Source organism: Mixophyes fleayi, chromosome 2, assembly GCF_038048845.1.
Source record: "Mixophyes fleayi isolate aMixFle1 chromosome 2, aMixFle1.hap1, whole genome shotgun sequence".
NCBI lineage: Eukaryota > Metazoa > Chordata > Amphibia > Anura > Limnodynastidae > Mixophyes > Mixophyes fleayi.
The window spans coordinates 186,221,161-186,244,428 of record NC_134403.1 but is presented as its reverse complement, the minus strand read 5'-3'; the positions used below and the strand labels follow the sequence as shown (position 1 = coordinate 186,244,428).

Here is a 23,268-nt window from a genome sequence, read left to right as displayed (position 1 = left end):
GTGGCCCAGTGACCCAGCCCAAGTTAGCACACTATGGGACCAGCCCGGGGCGCAGATGCCACACTGCCCCACAGCCCAGCCTGCCCCTGATACCACCACATCTCATACTGCTTTGATTGTGAAACTATTAAATTTCATTCACTTACATATTCCATACCGCCACTTTTAAATTTCCACTTTGATCACTATGAGGATTTGAAAGTTTGGCTGTCATTCCTTGAAAATTCTAATTCCGTATTTGTTCTTTATTGACACAATGGGTTCCAAAGGTGTTGGAGCTTATTTGGATGGTTTTATCTACTCTTAAATGGAATTAGGAATTCAGTAGGATTCTGGCAGGGATATCATTTTTTCCTAAGCTAAAAGGGAATGTTGACGTGACAAGAAGTGATCACAAGGATTTACTTCAGAAAGGAGAGGCTCTAAAAGTCATTTACCGACCAGAGAATATATGTACGCAAATAACATTTCTTTATAAACAAATGCTCCTATTTGTCTGTCTGGAACATGTATAGATGCTCATCCATATTCCACTTTTTGAAATCTCTCACATAAAAATCCTCTGTGCGGCTGTGACAGGATGGACCTCCTATGCCACCCTGTCCGTTGAGTTGGGGACCCAGTTGGGCTTACCTTACCACCGTTTCCTTTCTTTCTCCCAAATGCGCCCTCCAACTGTAGTAGGGCTTAAAATGCTGCCACCTCTGGACTCCTTAGCGGCATCCAGAACCGTGTCTTTCTGGGTAACTGTCACTGCTAGTGTACCCCCTCACTTTCCTCCTTTGGCTGGTAACCCTATAGATCAGGGATGCTGTGGATGTTACCTCCCTGGCCTATCACACTGGCCAGAGCTGCTGGGTAGCGAGCAGAGCGGTGGTACTACACGCTGACTCAAAACCTCAGAACAGCCGGAAAACGGATTAGATTTGGGTCTAATCTTCAGGTCACAGGAATAACAGCAGGAAAGTAGTCGTCAAGAAGGCTCTTGAAGCAAACGATATTTATTAGCTCAAGTGTCCTAATAAGGACAGTTCACCCTAGTGTATGGTATTAGTTATCAGAAGGTCAGATGGAACAATAAAACTACATGGTCAAACAGAGCTCCTTTTTATACAGATTCTGACACAAATCCTTCCACAGGGTAAACTAGTCCCCTGGTTCCGCAAAGACTGATAAATCACATTTACTATTTACCATTAGGATGTAATATATCCTTTAACTGTGGAGCTAACTCAATTCAATCTTTAACAAAATGTATAACAATCGGCGATATCCTCAATCACTTGCTGCTTGCATTATTCGGACAGGTTCTGAGATGCACGATGAAAAGCCACATGGGACAGAAAGGCAGCAGCCCCTTGCTGTGTATACAGACTACAGCAAGTGTTTGTCGCTTCACATGAAAAGACTTACTTAGCATTTCCTGCTATCAGTAAAACAGACTTCCTCTAACAAATGGCTATTGCATCAGAATTCAGTACATTTCTAATACACAAATATAACACAGTATCAAAATCAGTACACTTGCAATGATATAAATTAGTGCACTGCGTTAATAAGTCAAATATATATATATATATATATATATATATATATATATATACACACACACAATAAGGTAGTTATAAGTGATCCAGCCACAGCGACTTTTCAGGATCTTGCAGATCCACATGGAAATTGTATGGTGACAATAGTAAACAAAATGTCACTTCAAAGTTCTTCTGCTTATTATAACTTTAATACCACCCACTTTATTACTTTCTACTTTTACTTTTTTCCAACAAATACTGCAAAATGAAATCTTGATTTTTGCTCAAAAGTGCATTAGCCATCAATCTGTAAGGAATGCCCTGATACATCTCCTCCCATCTGCTGACATCATCATGCACATCTGGAAAAACAGGCACATTTGTGCAGAAAAAATGCATGGTGTTGCAAAATGGCTTTTGTGCAGCTGGTCTGCATGTTTGCCCTTTCTGGTGTTTACATGCTCTATCACAGGTTTAGATGTCAGTCATATCTAATCATATGTCAGTGACACCTAAGCATATGTCGTTGCATGTTACCATGTTAATTGTTTAATTAAAAGTAAAAAAAAAAGTGTAGAAAATAAATAGAAATAAAAGTAAAACACATACAACCAGGTACTCATTGAATATATGTTTATTATAGCCCATACATAGATCTAATCTAATAAAGTACATGCTCTTGGTATTCCTGAAAATTTTAGAAGACACAATAAAATGTGAGTATATTTTGTGGGTTGAGTTAATTGATTGCATGAAAGTAGATGTGAATCATCAAGGAAATTTGCATTTTTGTAAAATGTTTGTCTCCTTTAATCCAATATAACATATATACATTAAAAATATACTTCTGTCTGATAAAAAAAGAAAGTCCCCTCTCTAAAGAATAATAAAAAAATAGTATAAAACTCACTTGGTTAGAGTAAAAAAACAAAAACTATTTTTTTGACACAGGGAAAATGTGAAGAGAAATGTAAATGTAGAACGGACTTCAGCAGAGAAGAGTAGATGTGCATCCCTTAAATTATACAGCAAAGCCTAATCATCTGTTTGTTTTTTATGTATGGATTACATGTTACTTTAGAATTTGTTTATACTTTCTATTTTACCCAGAGTGTCTTACCAGGGGAATGCTGTTTTTTGGAGAGTAGCAAATTATCACAAAAGTTTGGTTTGAAAGAGATATTTGCAGCAGGTTTTGAGGATCACCACACTAGAAGGCAGTATATAGTAGACATTTTGGAGAATAGCAGTTAGCACCTTATCTTGTGGTCCAGTTATAGGACACGCCTTCTCTTTGTTTAAATAGACGTCCGAGTCAAAACAAGACTTGCCAAACATGGATCATTGTGATATCACCGCTCACTGTCAGTTGGCTCCAAAACACATTTTTGATATTTTTTATACAGTTTAATACTGCTATCTGTGCTTTAGAAAGGGTATTGCATTGACCGAAATGTCGCACTTTGTTTTTTAATTGGAAGAAAATATATAATGAAATAATATGCTCTAAACAGTTTCTACAAATTCTGGTGCCCCAGGGTCAATTTCCCAGTGTATTTTAAGACAACCTCCCAACATGTGTTGAAAGGATAGAAAACATGTAAGATGTAATAGTTTGTTAAAATATTCATTCTGTCCAAAGCAGTAGTGATGGTATGGTTATCCACTGTACTACAACCTACATTGCAGAACATTTTTATACGCAGGAACTATATTCCATAGTTATGGGATAACTTGATAGACCATGTAGTGGCTTATACAGCATTCATGACAAGAGTTTTTAATGTACAAGATTCTTAAGTATATGTATAGTTAAAGAACATTATATTGTATAGAAAAGTAAAAGCTCAACATGTCATTTATACACTGTGTATATTGCATTATCTCGTCTTGAGAGTCTATTTGAATGCGTCATGTATATGCTGTGTGGAATGTACGGAATATCGGGTTGGTAATCACTCATATCAACCTCTTCTTGCACCAAAAATCCTTCATTGTCAATCTTGCGACACCAGCAAATGTCTTTACTGTAAATAAAAATAGAAATAGGAACAATTTCAGCACAAACTAAATGTATTTTATTTTTTCAGTTTTGGAGAATTTTTTTTTTTTATTATGAAGAAATATTATTTTTAAAATAAAGTAATATTCTGACATGCCACCTAGTAAGTTATTAAACCTAGTGGTGTCAAACTGGCATTCCTAGTATAATTGATATACCATGTTTGGATGTTTTATATGCATGGATTAGAGGTATGATCCTATAAGTAACCTGTTCATTAAATAAATAATAAAATAAAAAATTGCCCGAACAGTTGGGCTACATATACATTATATTTGAGGAACAAAGGACAGTTAACTTCGTTCTAGGTTTTGTGTACAATAGGTCTACTAGATTAAACAAAGCCATTTATCCTACAGTTTTATCAGCTGTAGAGAGCAAATGAACATACAGTAATTTGCAAGCTACATATAGTGATATATAAATGAGTTCCTTTACCTGCCAAGGACAATCGCAGCAATGAGGCATGCCAGCAAAATAGCCGCGAGAACTGAGAGTAACACAACAATTATCACCATTCCTGCGCTATGCCCTTCATCAGGCCATTTAATGGTAGATATGTTCCTTCCTGAAGAAAGAGTAAACAAGTGTAATTGGCCATTTGCTGTACACAGTATATAAGTACATACAGGTCTGAAATGAAGTTATAAAGTCCAGGAAATAAGCATTGAGGAGTGCATAAAAAGTACATAATAAGAGGAATTATAATAGTGTGTTACTGGTCAATATTTAACAATGGGACATTTCAAAGACAAAAATCTTTAAAATTCTGGGACAGTCCAGGGACAGATTTCAATAGATGTTGCTATTTTAAGTCACTTAAATTAATGATATTACTATATTGTCTCAAAAGCTTTTTTTTATACTTGCAGGTCTCAGCAGTAACCCAATTTATTATTACATTGTAACGCTCTAATTTTATGTTACATTTCAGCCTGAGTGGTGAGGCTATATGATTTTAACTGCATTTCTGTGTTATTTTCAGTGTTATTTGGAGTATAGATGAAGCACTGGTGCTGGCACATGTACCACTCCCCATACGCCTGCACTTGTTCAGATACCTGCTCTGGTTAGAGCAGGGACTGAAAATATAAGGGTGCTCTTAGCCAATGCAGGAAAATGATATGTTTTTGGCGTAGGCGGGGTCGTCTTAGTAAGCACAGCATCCTCCTTACTGGGCTTACCGTGCTCTGCTAGCCCTGCATAGATGTAAGTGTAGTGTCTGGCAAAAATGAGGACACTTTAGGTTGCAATCTTAAATGTTCTCCAGGCATGTGTGATCCAAACAATTGTGCCTCCCCTTTCTCAGCAGAAACTTGCATATATCTAAAATAAGAAATTACATTAAAAAAGGAGGATTTTCAGGAGTAGTCTGCCTCCTTTCTTATTCTCCTGCCATAGCCTGTGCGCGCTACTTTAATGGCACAGTGGCTCATGCATCATTTATCCCCAGTTTTCATGTGTTTTATAATGAAAGCACGCTCACATGCTCTGTGTGAATGTTGTCACTGCTCTATTAAAGACGCACCACTACTTAGGAAAATATTTTGTTAATGTTCCCTAAACGGATATCCGGGAGCTGCTCCATGCAGATATTTTTCCTGGGGCTCTTCAGTTTATTTCACAACCCCAGCCGAAACCTGCAGGGAGGGTAGGCGGAACAAGAGGATTGCCCCTGCTCATACACCCCCTCTGCCACCATCTATTACAGGGCTCCGGCTAGTAAACCTTAGGTGTTGTGTTTCCCACAATGACTTGTGTATAGCCAATCTTATGGAAATGCCAAAACATGCGTCTGTGCAGTAAATTTGCTTTTAAACATAACTCAACAAAAATGATGTATTAGTCAAATAAAACTGTTTATAAACATTATACCTGTTATTAGGTTTATTTGTTCTGACCAACGTGTTTCTTTGACCATTGTGTTATTATTGTTCAACACAACAAATTTAACCCTGGAAACAAAACAAAATGTAGATTACAAATAGTTTATATTACTTAAAGCTAGTTTGATATTGATAGGACCTATACCCGCTTCCCTTCCAATAGGCTAAGAATAGAATTTGGTTTGTTGCGTATATGGACAAATCACCTTTCAGATGGAAGGAAAAGCAGACAATTTGGATCCCATCTGGAAACCCTGGTTTACGTTTGCTTCCCCCACTCCTGTCTCTACATGATTGTTTAATATCATATTCTATATTGGCCCTTCACACTGTAATTAACAACTTAATCTGGCCATGGCATAACAGCCTGCTGGGCATGAGGTATAATTTCCCTTTCCTTTCCATAATTCTTCTTTAACCTTACCCATTATAATAAGGTTATATGTTTATAAATTTGTTACAATGACATACAATGTTATTTCTGTTTTTTTTACTTTTTATCGTTGTTATATTATATTACATACTTTGTTTTTATAATCATAGATGTGCAAATTGTCATTTCAAAATAAAAAGTTTCAAAAAGAGTTTTATGTGTTAGGTAACTTGTTATTGTTTTTTTAGTCTGTTCGCAAGGATTTATCGCTTACACATCACTGAGTGAGGTGGAACATTTGCTGTCACTGTGACTTTTTAACAAATTTGTATTTACTGTTTGCTGATTCAAGTAAATTGTGTATTTCTTATCAAAAAAGACATGATGAGTTAGATAAGTGGGTCATTCTATATGTTTTAGGCCATCATAGCATTCCTTCCTAGGATTACCTCTATGAAGTTCCTTATCTCTCTGTACCAAATGGAAGGTATGGATAATATTTTTATGACACAATTTGGATATGCATCCCTAACTCATAGTTTACAAGCATAAACTGTGTACAACATTTAACAAGCACATACTACCTGCAATAAAAAATGTTGCACAGAATCCAAAAATAGTACATAAATGGCCATTTTGTTTTCAGACGATAACACTGTGTGAAAATTATTATGATTTTACTTGACTTGTGGACATTATATTTGACCTTGTGTGACCGGGGCAGGCCTAGGCCTGGTTAGCTGGTGAGTATGGGCATAAAGGACTAAAGAGAATACACTGGTGCTTAACACAAAATCTCTGGAGGATAGTCACATGTGCTGTGAAGTGTGGCAAAGTGGTGCAGTGTAGTGCTATACAAATGTTGAGCACCAAACCATCTCTTGTGTAAAACAGAACAGTTTTTATTTATCTCCTCCTCCATCACAAAATTATGACAATTGCAATAGAGCAGGCCTGGCCAACCTGAAGTTCGCCAAGTTTTGTGAAACTACAAGGCCCCCTGCATGGTTTTGCCAGTAGATAATCAGCAGACAGGTGACAGGGCACGCTGGGACCTGTGGTTTGACAACACCTGAAGAGTCACAGGTTGGACAGGCCTGCAATGGAATATCAAAGGTATACGAAACACAAACCTACTTCTGTATAACTCATAACTGTTAGGTATATGGCACGACATTTCTAAACTCTGCCAGCACAATATTTTTAGTAATTGCTAAATAGTTAAAAGTTAAATTGCTACTTCAGCAGGGACACATGCAGGGGGGGTTTCTGGTTCTCCAGAAACCCCTCCCCTCCGCGAACGAACGGGCGCTAACCATTGCCCCTACACAGCAGCACTGTACTGTACAGCAGCCGGGGCGCTGTCAAAGAAGCGTCCGCGGCGGTTCTGTATTCTACTACAATACAGCACTGCCGCAGACGCTTCTTTGACAGCGCCCCGGCTGCTGTACAATTCAGCATTGCCGAAATGGAGCTGCTGCGCATGTGCGGCCGCATGCGCAGCAGCTCTATATATATATATATATATATCTTTATTTTTTGGGGGGGGGGAGCCCCCCCTTAAAAATCCTGCATTTACCCCTGTTCAGTACATAGTCTCCTCACTCACTGCACAGTACTTTATCACAGCAATTTCAGTGTCTTATCAAGCTACATAGCAGCTGCTGCTGGGAGCAGTAGTACCACAGTCACTCACAGGTTTTTCAGCCTTGTTCAGCTCACCAGATCTGCAGGCATACTGTCGGCCCTCACACAGCTACTCTAATACATCTATCCCAATAACCAGGGACTCTCCTTTTGTGTGGTACCATCATCCTTTCATCCACGGACTCTTCTGTCATGCAGTACCCCTTCCCTTTATCCAGGTACTCTCCTGACCACACTGCTGCTAGTGGTGCTAACCCTTTCCCTTCTACAGGGTGTATCCATGCTGCACCACAATAACAATCTCAATATCCAGGGACTCTTGCAGGCGCACTATTGCTGTCAACGACCCACCATCCCATTGTGGGTTCTCCAGGCTGTTATTCCAATATCCATCCCCTCAGCCAGAGACTTTCAGCTCCTCAGTATATCCACACTGTCTCTAATGCAGCACCCCCCTCCTCTCACTCACGGAATAGGGGCACTTTCCAAGGGGGCTCTCCCACTGTGGCTCTTCCTCCTAAACCGCTTCTATAGTAGCCACACTGCGCTCCCCCCTCTGTAGGGTTCTCCCAGACTGCTGCCATCCTCGGTGACCTAGCCTGCCATTTTGGGGGTATGTGGCATTTAAAATGCTGGCAGACGTTACATTTGTGTAAGTCTAACTTTCACATTTTTAAATTTCAAAGTTGTATTTCCAGTTGCAGAATGAGGAAACTTTCATAGCTCTTCACATACATATTTGCATTTCCTTATACAACACTGGAAATATTTTTATTTTTCATAAATAATATTTCTATGACAGATGTAAAAATTGTAGAACACTGCCATATTTTCAAACAATTGGTTTCCTGTTCAGTAGTGAATCCGAGGGCTGTAATGACTGCTCTTTGTATCAGTTTTATTCCTATTCTTTATCTCTAGCTTAATAATAATTAATGGTTTGTTTTAATGAAGTTCAGCACTTTCCCAAGCGCTAAGCTGTCTTATTGTGGTTGACACACACTTATTCACTTCTTTTTTGACTCTTGTCCCTGTTTTTACTTTCTGTCTTGTCCTGTTTCTAAGGCTAGGCACACACTACAGGAAAAGTCTAACGATTAGCGAGTTTACCAACGACAGGGGAAAAAATAATTGCAATCAGCACACCGATTCATGAGTACACACTGTACTCGATTACCTTCAGATCTGTGCTCTTTATCTGTCTTAACCATTGGCTACAAAGGCAAGGCAAAATGACAGCTGTCCTGGGTTATGGTGTCAGTGGGTGGCCTCAAAGATGTGATGCTTGTACATTTCACATGTTAAGAACTTATTAGTTGTACTACAAATTTGTTCTATTTATCCCATTGCTTACTCTTGAAATAGGCAATTTAATAATGTACCTAATGGAATTCCGACAGTTCGGGTCTGAGTGATGGTGTGCACACTATGTTAATGTCAGGTGACACATTTCAATACTTGTGTGTAGTTCTTTCTTAATGTGTGAGAAGAGTTATCATTACAATAATTACAGTTCAACGATTAATAGGACAGACAAACGGTAATTTGTCTCTGAGTTTAGAGACATAAATTTGTCAATTGTAACTTGGTTAACTGGAGTGATATTTATCAACTAATGAAATTGGGAAAAACGTAAAAGAATTGATTACAAATGTAAAAGAATCGATTACAAAGCAAAGCCACATAATAAATGTTGTAATCCTCTGTTTGTTGGTTAATATATGTCTGGCTTTATGATAATTTTTTTATCTTTTTAAGTTAAATAACACATTTCGCAAGAGCTTGTGTTTTGTTTCATAACTCTAGACCTGGCTACTAATTAGATGTTCCCATCAGATTATGCATTTTTGTAATGATTTCTCTATTATTAGCGTAGTTAGTCACTTTTGCAGGTGTCCTCTCCTAGGCGCTGCAGGCATATATCGGAACAAAGCAGTTAACACATCAGAGGACAGAAGGTCCTTTTCAGTTAAGTTTGAAAATCTTGATCAATGATCTCATGTGCATTGGAGCGATAATCATTCATCGTCCCAGATATCAAACTACTGTGATATCGGGCCAATCAGTCATTTATCGTCTGATTGGTCGATAATAGCCTGAAAACACAGCAGTGTGTACCTGGCCTTATCCTGTTTTATCCAGGGGCGCACGGAGGACTGTCGGGGGGGGGGGGGGGGGTTCCCCCGCCCCCCAAAAAACCAAAAAACCACCCCAACGAGAGCAGCTCCGTTTCGTCAGCGCTGTCCTATACAGCAGCCGTGGCGCTGTCTAAGAAGCATCCGCTGCGGTGCTGTATACAATACAGCACCGCCGCGGACGCTTCTTTGACAACGCCGCGGCTGCTGTATAGGACAGTGCAGCTATAGCGGCCATTTAGTTAGCGCAGGGGGGGTTTCTGGAGACTCAGAAACCCCCATGCGTGCGCCACTGTTATCCACTACCATTCTGTATTGACCAGTGTCAGTTGTGGTTTTCCAGTTCTCTTAAGCTTTGATCAATATTGTACTGCTTATCCTGTTTGCCTTCGGTCTGGTACCTAGCAATATTTGTTTAGATCTTTTGTGTCCATTTGTTATTTGCTTGTGGTTTATATTCTGTCTGCTTTGTCTGTTTTATCTTCTCTCTGTGTAATTGTATTGCCAGTTTTTTTGTGCTGTGTCTACCTTAACCTGTCTTTCCTTGTCATCCTGCTCCAGATTCCACTTTATACTCTATCTTTGTCCTTGTATTCTTAAGGTTGCTGTTCCCTGTTGTACACCATTGCATGCTACTGCTGATTCACAGGAATCATGAGTGAGCAGCTGAGTACTCAAGGGTACATCTCAAAGAGAGGACAGCTGCAAAATATTAGAATTACTGCCAAGACCATATTCATGGTTCTCTGCTTGTGGTTCTGGTGACAGATATAGATTATTTATAAATACCGTAAAACAATTTATTGTGTGTCACAAATAAGCAGTGACCACCCCAAACCCTTTTAGACAAAAATGTAGACAGAAATATATAAAAACAAACAGAAATAATCTTACCGGTAAGGTCCTTTATTAGTTAAAATTCCATTGCAAAAGGGAACATCGGTGCAATTTGTTTCAAATCCTACTGGGATTATAGCGCTAAGTTTCGGAGCTGTGTCAGTGCATGGGAAATTATTACAAGGCATTTGGTAAATGTGATAATAATTATTCGTTTGGAATAAACTATATTTGGCTGGGTTACTGAGATTTGTCTCACTCAAACTTGTCACAACTGTGGAAAGTAAAAAAGAAAAAGAAAAAAACAGCAGTGAAAATAAGAAAATGCTGCATTTATTTGACATTTTATGACGTTGACAGCTTGACTGTATTCTTTATTACAATTCACCAATTTAATATTTTCACACTAACGTTGTACATATTTCCACATTTCAATCAACAAATCTATTACCAGTCTATTATATGTGGAATAATACCAACACACTCCTATAACTGCCTTCAGATTGCAATGTCACAAATGAATTTGAAAGGGATAGTTTACCACCCGGTGGCCACCATAGGATAAATAAGTTTAACATAAATCTTGTTAACTGATCGGGTGTCTCCAGTAATAAGAGAAGTCCAGTATGGAAGGTTTCGTCTCTCCGGCTGAGTCAAGCTTTCCCAAAGACAAGGTAAGTAGATATCATTCACTACTTCATTGAATAGAGCAAAGGCAGGTCTTCCTCACTTAAATATTTAATTTGATTAGTTCCAACACCTGGATTGGTAGCTCGCTGTCTACCTATACTAGAGAATGGCTTTGAAACGGACGCTGCACATGTTATAGATATTGGCTCTATCATTCCAGAAACAATTTCATTACATTTAGGATATATTACACAAAAAATTAATTCATATCAGCAGGTAAACACAATAATCCTTTAAAAAGATATATAAAGTCCAGAAAAATGAAAACTCTGCTTAAGACAACGGTATTCCTATGCATAATGAAAAAAAAAGAAAGTTTCATGACGCTCTTAAAAAAAAAATTGCTCATATTATACGAAATGGACAATGTCTTACTCAGAAACCTAATTCTTAAGGTATGTCCACCAAATGCAGGGAACAAATACGAAGAGGAATAACTTACCCCCTGAAACATGACTATTGGGGTATAGCCACCAAATACAGTGGACAAAAAGGGAGGTGATTAGGCAAACTTTCATTCTAAATAGAAACTGCACCAATAGAAAAATAATAATAATAATAATAATAATAATAATAAAAAATAGAAAAATAAAATAAAATGAAAAAATAATTATACCTCCAAATACTGAATAAATGTGCAGTGCCAAAAATTGTTTCAAACAATCCTTGGGAGAACACACACTTAGATATCCTTTTCTACATACTAAACATTGTAAGATATGCTTTGTTTGGTTTTATTTGCAGAGTAGAGGGGTAAAGCTATGTTATGTGATATTACCATACTACTATTCTGACATTTTGTATGATAACAATCAACTATAATAGTGTCTGAGGATGTCTACATCTGTATACTTGTATTGCCCTGACAAGATAATCCACAAAGTTAAGTATTTATGTGAGGTGTTTGTCCATAAAGGGAAATCAAACATTTCTTAAAATGCTCTATGCAAAATCTATTCTTAACAACAAACCAACTGCTTCAGTGTAAGAAAAAATAAGCAATTTCCATCTAAAACGCAGGTGTGAAGACATATTCTATATAGTATTCTGAGTCGGACGCATCTTAGCTGATGGTCATCATTATCAGTTCATAGCTTACACCAGGGTTTCGAGCACCCACAACAGATATTTTTCCTGACAGGCGCATCTGTGTCTATGTCCAGGTCTACATAAGTTGCATTTACTTGAACAACCATTACTGTACTTTGCCTACACATGCATGTCCCTTGCCTCCACTGAACCACCTCTATAAGCGTAAGGATTCCTGCATACAGACTCAAGTGTAAATGGGCATGTGCAATAGTGAAATTTGTATTTTACCCTACGCAAATAGACTTGGGGCCTGATTCATTAAGGAACTTAAATTAAGAAGTTTCTTATTCCTGGACAAAACCATGTTACAATGCAAGGGGTCAAACTTAGTTTTCTGTTTTGCACATAAGTTAAATACTGACTGTTTGTTCATGTAGCACACAAATAATTGATAGCTTATTTGTACACTGACATTTAAAGTTGATATTTGTGTGCTACATGAAAAAACAGTCAGTATTTAACTTATGTGCAAAACAGAAAACTAATTTTCACCCCTTGCATTGTAACATGGTTTTGTCCAGGAGACTTAAATAAGAAGCATCTTAATTTAAGTTTCTTAATGAATCAGGCTCTTATTCCAACTCTACATGAGGCCTAAATGCCCAATATTACAAACAGATACTCACTCGAGTATAGACAACATATTCTTTAAAAATCTATAGTACAACAAGGTATAATCAATGAAACATACCGTTATTCAACGCAACAACCAACCAAACATCACTTGTGTTATACTGTTGAAAGATACATTGTGGTTGTTCAAGTGCAAAACCTAAATTTGTCACTTTCCCTAAAAGAGGCTTGAGAGTGATTTGAGGAACATAAAATGGGGTATCTGTAAAAGGCAAGACACAAAGGACTGCATTAATTAATAGTATTTGTTATATAAAATGCACAAATGTAAGGAACAATAGTAACATTTGACAATGTAAGGCATTGTAAGACATTGTACAGCTGTAATGACACCTACACATTTGTGGTTTGTCGGTTTTGCTAATGTGACAATAATCCTAGGCCCAAGTTCAAGACTGTTATTGAGTTTCTAAACGTTGTTACTGCATAAGTTTGAATTCAAAGATTTACCCCTTTCTTCCAGTTTTGTAGTTTCCTTTATTAGAACCTAAATACTGTAATTGAAGTGTTGGCTTAAGAATGTCAGATTGCTAGTTATCTATCGTTTATCTGTGAAGCTTCATCATGAAGCTCCTATTGTATTTTACTAGCCACAAATACTAACAATTTGACAATCAGTTTGATTGTTTTGGGATTTTTTATTTTTTATTTTGGTACTTTACATAACTGTATTCCTCCCAACCAATAACTGATCTGACCAAGAAAATTATAAACTCTGATTGGCAATGACAGCATGGAAACTGGGGTCAGGGCTGCCATCAGAAACTGTGGGGCCCAGTACTAATTAATCTGGCAGGGCCCCCCATCACCATACATGTGCCCCCCTCCCTCTTCGCCATACATGTGCCCCCTATCCCTTTTCACAGTACATTCCCCCCACTTCCTCATCACAGTAAATGTCCCCCTCTCCCCTCCCCCAATCACAGTTAATGTCTCCCTCTCCCCTCCCCAACAAGAGTTAAGGTCTCCCTCTCCCCCCCCAAATCACAGTTAAGGTCCCCCTCTCCCCTCCTCCACAGTTAAGGTCCCCTTCCCCCCCTCTCCCCCCACAGTTAAGGTCCCCTCTTCCCCACCCTCCACGGTTAAGGTCCACCTCTCCCCCCAATTAGAGTTAAGGTCCCCCTCTCCCCTGCCCCTCCACAGTTAAGGTCCCCCTCTCCCTCCAATCACAGTTAAGGTCCCTCCACCCTTCACAGTTAAGGTCTCCCCCCCACCCTTCACAGTTAAGGTCTCCCTCTCCCCCCAATCACAGTTAAGGTCCCCCTCTCGCCCCCCCAAACAGTTAATGTCCCTCTCTCTCCCCAATCACAGTTAATGTCCCCTTCTCCCCCACCCCCATGGATAATGATCTGCCCCTCTCCTATAAAATGAATACCTAATTAACTTACCTTCTCCTTCGCGATACTGCAGCTCCCAGTCACTGATACACTAAGAGTGTGGCGCACAGTGATGACATCACCGCTCCGCGCTCTCAGCCTATCAGAGCCTGGGAGGTGGAGCTGCAGCATCGCGGAGAAGAAGGGGCAGCACGGTCAGTCAGATTGAGGGGCCCGGACATTCCAGGGAGCTCAGACAGATGGAGAGGTCTGTCCGGGCCCCCTAGTCTGTCCAGGCCCCTCACAGCAGTACTGGCCGTACCCCCCGGATGGCGGCCCTGACTGGGGTATAGTCATCAGATGACTAATTAGACTGATTTCACTTACAAATCTGATCACATTCAAAACTACATTTCCATGGCAACTAAGGCTTTATTAAAAACTCCCTTTGCTGCGGCACAGATACATCTAAACTTTAGTAGGATAATGTACTTAAACCCCCAATTTGACATTAGCACTGAGTATGATTTAATCACTTATCTTCAATACATTGTTAATTATACATTCTAGAAACTAAGAACAGGCGCTGGCAATTGTCTCCAACTAACATATATAGAGAACTGATACTGTACAAGAAACACATGGACATATTATGGGGCATAAACCAACGATAAACAGTCCAGAAAACACATCACATGTCTGTGGCAAATCAACAGTGACGTATTGCTATGGCTTGCCCATTGGATCTCTGAATTTTAGATTTCACTTGCCTAAATCAGGCCAGTGCCTTTATACACAAGTACACGAAATACATTTGAAAAGCACTTAAAATTCTGAAACCGAGACAGTTTCCCAAACCTCTTACATATAAGATAAATATTGAGAAAGATTTACCTGCAACAGTATATGTGGCCAGTATCAGCACAAGCCCCAGTTTCATATGTAGATTCATCACTGCTGAGATCCCTTTGGCTTTTTTAATGCAGTGTTTTGATATATACGTAGATGTCCTCACTGTGCTTCTCACTGATGACCATTATCAGCTTTTTGTTGTTGTGAATATTCACAAAACCCTGTTGACTCCCCTGGGGGAGATAATACACCCATTTTTGCTCATGCATTCCTCACATATTGAATAGAAGTATGGAGGACAAACACGTCAAACTTGTTTAAAAATATGGTAAATATAGGAATCTGTATGTCGAACAAGAAAATGTTTTGTAAGTACCTTTTTTCCCGTAACAAAATCTGAGCAAATCACCTGTTATAATCTAATATAATCCGATGAGAACATATAGATCTATTATGTGATAAATTCTGGACACTGCACCAGATCTGTAGCTGTGTAACTGGTAAGTAATAAGGTGTGGTTAAAAAAAATATGTACTTGTGTTTTACGTAAGTGCCTGAGATATTTTTAACTAAACAAACACTGAAGGGTGAAATCATTGTGGCTCGGAATTTATCTTAAAGGAGACTAATACTTAAAATGAACAGTTGAAATGGTTCGGGTCAGGTATTCAGATAAATGTACATCCGATATACTGCACATTCTGTCTATGTGGAAAAATGTCAGCCTTGAGAGCAGATTTATTTAGTTGCCAAGGATATTTAAACTAATTTAGGGTATTTTTAGGTTGCTGAATTCAAAAAATAAACTATTTCTTCTGAATTAGCTCTATTTCTTGATATAATGGACACTCACAATTAACAGGGAACTTAGCTATAACACGTGTATATTGGAATCTACCAGAACATTCTAGAAGGTGAGACACGCAAATATTCTAGGTGTTCACTCCGCGATCATTCTAGAATATTCCCCCTCTATATACAAGTGATCGGCCACCCAAGCAAAAGTCAGTTGACAGTTGAGCGGTTCGCAATATATACATTTAGCGTTTATTTATGTATCGTGTCATTACATTTGTAGATCGTTCCCTGGACTAAGTATGTCAAATCTAAAAGCTGAAATCTTTGATGGTCTCAAATTTGTAAACTTATCAAGGATTGTAATTGGGTAACCACAAAGCAGACAACTATGAAGAACTGATAATTTTGATGAGTTTAGTTAGGAAGAAGGGAAGAGGTTTCATCACAATATAAAGGTGATGGAGGAAAGGTATCAAGGCACATGGGAAAGACACATGATGGCAGACTATTGCTGGAGCCTCCAACGTGATTGTACTGATAACCCACATAAAAGAAAATCGTACAGAGTTTTACTATGCATTAATTGTAATTCTCCGGATCAGTTTACTATGTTTGTCTGTTATCATCATACAGTATAAAATGTCATTATGTATTTCATGAGTTTACTTTTGTATGTTTGAGACAATTTCAGTGCAATTTGTATGTAGGCTCTGCCCGACCATTACATTTTATGCATTTCAATTTTTTGCAATGGGGTACCAATTATCTAAAACATTAGATCAATCTAGCAAAACCGATGTCATATTCAGAATCAGCACTACAAAGTGATCCCAAAATCACTCTATTATGATTGCCAATAAAATTAAATTGACCAGTGTAATCAATTAAGTGGGTGTTATAAAGTAATAGGTAGTTATGCTTTTACTTTTCCTGGCACATTCTTATGATGCTCGGCTATGCTGCATTTGTGCACATGTGTACTTTGATACATTTCAAAAGGCAAACACCATTAAAATGCAGTTAAAATCAGATACACTCACCTCCCAGGTATAGGTAACCCCTATTGTATTGCCGGATATGTACAAATCAGCTGTTATACTACGAAAATTAATTGACACTTCACCATGATTCCACTCATCTCTAATATATACCTGATAATAGCTGAAAGCCCATTTTTATATTACATACTGTAGTAATTATTATTTGTATTCTTTTTAATATATTCTATAACATAACTAGTTACATTTAACAAATACAATATAAGCGCATTCACTACTTATATTTCTTAAACTCTCAATACACATAAGAAACTGCCAGTGACAGCAGTAATAGCACTGATCTTCATATTACTCACAGCATTATTAGGTCAGTACACAAATGCATCTGCTATGAGAGAACAGCTGGTGCATCTCTAACTGGTTCATTTTCATTATTATAGTCATTTTTTTACATTTGAATTTGGTACCTTCATGTTCAAGATAAACAGTTTTTTTCATTGTTTGTTCATTAAATAAACCATGAATCTCTATTACTTTTAATAAATGTTGTTTTTTATATATTATATATTTTCTTTTCAGTAGTAGACTTAAAGTAATGGGAGAGTAATTGAGAATATGAACATTCTGTCTATTTAAAAAAGGTATATTTACATTACATAGTATAAAACAAAAATGCACATTAGAAAGACATTTCCACATGAAGAAGTACCTATGTTTTTGCCTGTTACCAAACTCTCCTAGCCCTCTCCTTCACCATTTCTCACCTCAACCCAAACCCCTAGTTGTACAAAGGTAAAAAGAAAGAATAAAGAATATTGTATGTTATTGGAAAAGGTTTATTGCAAATTTGCAAATATATGTTTCTTCAATAAATATAACGGGGTTCTTTTTCCTATAAAAAAAAAAAGTACCCATGTATGTGCTCACGGTTTTGGAACATCTATGCACATTATTGCATTATTTACACCTGTGTGCACCTGTTTTTACCCTAAGAGCTAAAAAGTGGGGATGTTGCCTATAGCAACCAATCACATTCTAGCTATCATTTATTTAGTACCTTCTACAAAATGACAGCTAGAATCTGATTGGTTATAGGCAACATCCCCACTTTTTCAAACCTGCAACTTAGTAAATCTAGCCCTAAAACTTCACCATCTTTGCAGAAATATGAGGATGACTTTTACTTATTTAAATAAGCAGGAAAAAGAAACTAGGTAAATTTGACCTCTAGTGAGCAAACCTTTTTTTAATTGAATTTTTTAATACAAAAAGATGTTTAGAAATGTCACATCTGCAGATTGGCCCCACATCTCCAATACATGGCTGACACTGACAACGTCTAGTGCAATGATGGGGACAGAAACTGATTTCTTAATTTCCTGGCCCTATGATCTTTCCAAAAACAGTGTTTGTAACTGAACACTGCTTGTACAAGTGATATTGCATATTCAAAGGAAATCCCAGTGACGTCACCCTGTGTTCCTAGTCCACACCACAGAGCAGAATGAATTGACCATTGTCATCCCAGCTCTATTAATAGACTGTACATTTTGTCAAATTCAATATACATATAATACCTAGAGACCTCACTATGGATTTCCTCCAGGTTGGAAAAAATCTAGGTCCTTGCTTGGGTTATCTTATTGAATATACTTATATACAGTGACTGTTTGAGTGCCTGAACAAGGGAAATTAGGTTGCAACCTCATTGGGACAGGGAATGATTGTTATTGTTATTATTATTATTATTATTATTATTACTTTTATTATTACTGTTTATTAATAATAAAAGTAATAATAACAATAATAATAACAACAATAACAATGCATGAACTGGCTGACTGGCAAAAAGATTCATTCATTCCAATTTATAATGCAGACAATGCTCCTACAAAGGTATTTTAAAGGCTGAACACTGACATCTAGTGTCCTTAATAGGATATTTGATACATAGTCACGTATGAATAGGCACATAAGTAATTAAGTGGAACATGTGCAACAAATCAGGAAACATTTGTAAAGTGGAATGTATAATATATGTAGGTATGATACTTCCCACAATAGGTCCTTTTTCCAACCAGCGATCAGGGGAAGGATGTGCCCTAATGAAAGATGCCGCATGTGTGCACAAAAACAATACTATTCTGAACTTTACAGGTATGTTTATTTTATTTATTTACTGTGATTGGTTGCTCCCTCTTCAAATATTAAATTTCCAGCAACCGTTTTATAGCCTACTTAGAAAGCAAATTCCGAAACATTTATCAGGGCTGTGGTTTATTATTCAGTGATATTTTTGTGTAGGTTCGTTGTTTACACTGTTCACCGCTAGTAAGCTGGGTACACAGAAATATTACTTAGTTGGCTACTTTAGGCATTTTACCTTGTCTCTTTTGTCTGATTAATCGCACACTAGCAAGTTTGCAGCAAATGTGGGACACGTGATCCGAGCCGCCCCCCCCCCCCCCCGTTGCAGTCCTTTCCCGGCGCACTGTACGCTCTTTACTGAGGAGATCTCGTGAGAGTGAGACTTACAAGATCTCCTCAGTAAGGAGACTACAGCGCGCCGGGGAAGGACCGCAGTGAAAGTGCTCAGCAGCATTGATCGTGCCGGGGGCGCCCCCGCCCCCCACGATCAATAATGCTGCTGAGCACTTTCAAGGGCCCCCTGGATGCCCGAGGCCCCTGGGCTGTAGCCCAGTTAGCCCTATGGTTAATCCGGCCCTGCTGTCCCATAATGGGCTACCTTGGGTGCGTCACCTCCATTTTTTTCCATTTTAAATGTTCCTAATAGGCTTATGAGTCGAGTCTGCCCCTCTGGGTTAAAATTTGCCAGCCAGTCCCTGGACATAGGAGTTGACATGAGCCAACATTTCTGTTTTATTCCTATTTCTTGACTTCATCTATGTTCATAATCTGACCTTCACACTTTTTTTGTGTTACTAAATTATTTATGGTATGTTCAATTTGTAACCTTGATTCAACATAGCTTTGGAATATGTCCTTACTATTTAAAAATAGTAAAATCAAATGTGCATATTTTTAAAAGTGAATGCAGCAAATTTCGGCATAAGTTGATGCATAAAATATGATGTATGTTTTTAGGACAAGAAGTGATGTTATCATCATCACCACCATTTATTTATATAGCGCCACTAATTCCGCAGCGCTTTACATATAACTTACATCAGTCACTGCCCCATTGGGGCTTAGAGTCTAAATTACCTAACACACACACACACACACACACACAGAAAAGGGACAATTTGTCAGCAGCCAATTAACCTACCAGTATGTTTTTTGGAGTGTGGGAGGAAACCTGAGCACCCGGAGGAAACCCACGCAAACACGGGAAGAACATACAAACTCCACACAGATAAGGCCATGGTGTGGAATTGACCTCATGACCCCAGTGCTGTATGTATATACATATATATAATGTTGTCTAAGGATTAGTTAGTCAGAAGTAGAGAATAAATGCAAAGACATAAAAGGCATATTAATGCCAAACGTTCTTTAGTTAAACATTTAAACAGAATTTTAAAAAAACATACATATGAGCCTAAAATTAAGAAATAGATAAAAAAAGATCATATCTAGGTATACTAAGGTTAAAAATAAATAATAAATGAGGTATGCACATCATAGTTTGAGCATCCAGCATGCACATATACGTAAAAATAGGATAGGTTAATAACATCAACAGATGTGTGGATGTGTAGGTGTCCGTTTAAACTCTGAACTTCTTCTGCCCCCTTCTACCTTCTACCACAAAACTATTGCAAATTAACTTTCAGTTTAAATGGGAAGCTAGTAAATTGAAATACTTCTGAATATTTATCACTAAGATCTTGGATTCATTGCTTAAAGCAAACTATACTCCTCTTATAGCTACCATTAAAACTGATCTTGCTGCTGGAGTAGATGATTGATTTCCTGGATTGATTGTATCAGCAAAATGACTATCCTTCCAAAACTGCTATATCTGATCCACACAATACCTATTAAAATCCCCTCCAGGGGGTAAATTTATCAAGCTGTGGGTTTGAAAAAGTGGAGATGTTGCCACATTGTAACTGGCCCCATGAAGCTCATTCCCACCCGCCGATTGGTCTGTTCTTGCTATTTGGTCACAACATAATAGACTTTATGCATTAGCTCCTATGCTTCTCTCTCTTACTGCTCTGGTACAAACCAGACATATCCTGGAATGACTCCCTCTGCGTTCTCATGTGATCGATGAGAGGTACTATATTTGAGCAGCTTCAAAAATGTAACGACTTCCTCACCTCAATTTTTCATCAATATCTACAAATAGGGCACTTTTTTCAAACATCCTGAGCCAGTATTGCTGATTGATCATTGACCTCCTTCAAACATCACTGTTTGAGCAGTCACTCATCCAAGGGGCTCATATCTTCCCTGTATCAATCGATGTTGACCTCAAACGATCCTCTGAAATGCCAATATGAGAAGAGTTGGGAAAGAGAACTTGGTGAAGACTTGGATACAAAAGACTGGTCTGACGTATGGTCGGTAGCCACATCTTCCATTAGCATCTGCGTTAAAGAAACAAGTGCAAACTCTTGTACCAATGATACATATTTCCAACCATATTGCATAAAATTGACCCCATTGCCTCCCCTTTTTTCCTGGATAGGCTGTCAAGAGTCTGCCTCTTTCTTTAAACTAGTATTTGTTTATAATACATTTTAAACATTAACAATACAAACATTGCAGCCTATCTATAGACTGCCAATGAAAAGGAAAAATCCAAAATATTGCACAAAGAAAAACAAAAACAAAAAAAACAAACATTGCATATAGCAAACATGTTTTAAATTGCAAACTGTCTTTCTGTACACTAGCTAGATTTTTTATAATATCTATAAGTAACAGACAGATGCTCTGGAAGTACATCACATAATAATTTACATTATATAGATAATAAAATAGACAGAATTAACAAAACAAAAACATAATTCCCATGTATTAGTAGCACGGATGCCCACAGGTTTAATTTAATAGGCTGGGTCTCACCATTGATCTCAAGACATAAGGGGAATCGGTCCAACTGTTCCAGATAATTGTGAATTATAATATGCATTTTCTATTAGTATATATAAATCTTTCATGCACCACTGTTTCGTTGACCAATTTAATCCCATCTTGAATATTTGGACATTTAGGAGCCATCCAATATCTGGTTATATATACCATGGCTAACATAAATATTTATTATACTGTATAATGTTGTGTCACTATATGTATCATGTCTTTCAGTTTCAGACCAATAATTCATGTAACCAGAGAGTACCTGTTTTATTAATGTACTTGATGACATTAGTCTAAAAGTTTTTTATTCTAGGACATTTCCAAAGAAGAAGCTAAAAGGATTCAGATGCATCACCACATTTTGGACAATTGTTTTTTTACCCGCTTCCAAATTTCGCTACGCTAATGGGTGTGAGATTTGTGAAGAATATATTCATGTATTTGCTGACAGATTAACAAGGCAGTGGAATGATGTGAGCTGCTTAACATAATCCCCCAATCCTCATTTTGGAGAGGGCCTGGGTCTACCTCCCACTTCCCTCTTAATTGCAATAGGTCACCCATATTAAATTCACTCACTTAATATTAATAAATAAATTCGGTGAGCTTCCTGGAGCTCAAAGGCTGGAGTAACATCTCTTGGGGACCTCCCTAAGGATTGGGATCAATTTATGCCCTCAGAGTATGTGTAAGTTGAAGGTAAAAGAAGAACATTGTTTTGTGTGCCTCAAATTCTTCCCTGATCTGTTTGAAAGACTTGAGGATACCACCTGTATATAGTTGTCCCAGAGTAGTCACCCCACGCATTAGCCAGAGAAATCCACCTTCCACAAACATCATTCCTTAAAATTTAGTATGTCCCCAAAGAGGAGTATAAGGGTCTGTATGCTCTCCATCCACTATGTCATTTGCAACATTCCAAATGTTCACATCCTGTGTTAGCAGGGGGGATCAAGCACTTAGGACACGTACCTGAAAATAAATCGTGCAGAGAAGTATGGCATCTACCTATCTCACCAGCTCCCAATTGGCGTGGTAATTAGGGTCAGACACCCAGCATTTCACATGAGCCAATCGTGATGAATACTAATATTGCCTTTTCCTCGCCATACTCATGAAGAGAGAAATTGATCAATTCTGTAAAAGATAGGGTGCGAGAGCAATACCAGTGCCATGTTGGAAGACATAGAGAAACTTGGGCTGTATTATAATTTTTATCAAGTTAATCCTGCCTGATACAGATAGAGGCAGCTTCTGCTATGTGTGAATATTAGATTTATGAAAATCAATTTGAGGTTGAATTTTCTTCTGCACGAATTCAGATACATCGTTAGATATAAATATGCCTAAATGTTTGAATCAAGG

The 23,268-nt window shown here is 37.9% G+C and overlaps 1 protein-coding gene across 1 annotated transcript; it reads right to left on the bottom strand.

Annotated features, from left to right (window-relative positions):
* Window positions 1–3,027: 3,027 nt before the first annotated feature.
* On the bottom strand, window positions 3,028–15,359 carry LOC142140266 (uroplakin-3b-like protein 1). The gene is made up of 6 exons (XM_075198084.1): window positions 15,095–15,359; window positions 12,943–13,086; window positions 10,527–10,743; window positions 5,467–5,546; window positions 4,030–4,159; window positions 3,028–3,556 (listed from the first exon to the last, which is right to left on the bottom strand). Exons 1-6 carry the CDS (start codon window positions 15,150–15,152, stop codon window positions 3,385–3,387), a joined length of 801 nt encoding a protein of 266 aa, XP_075054185.1. The 5' UTR covers window positions 15,153–15,359; the 3' UTR covers window positions 3,028–3,384.
* Window positions 15,360–23,268: the final 7,909 nt, after the last annotated feature.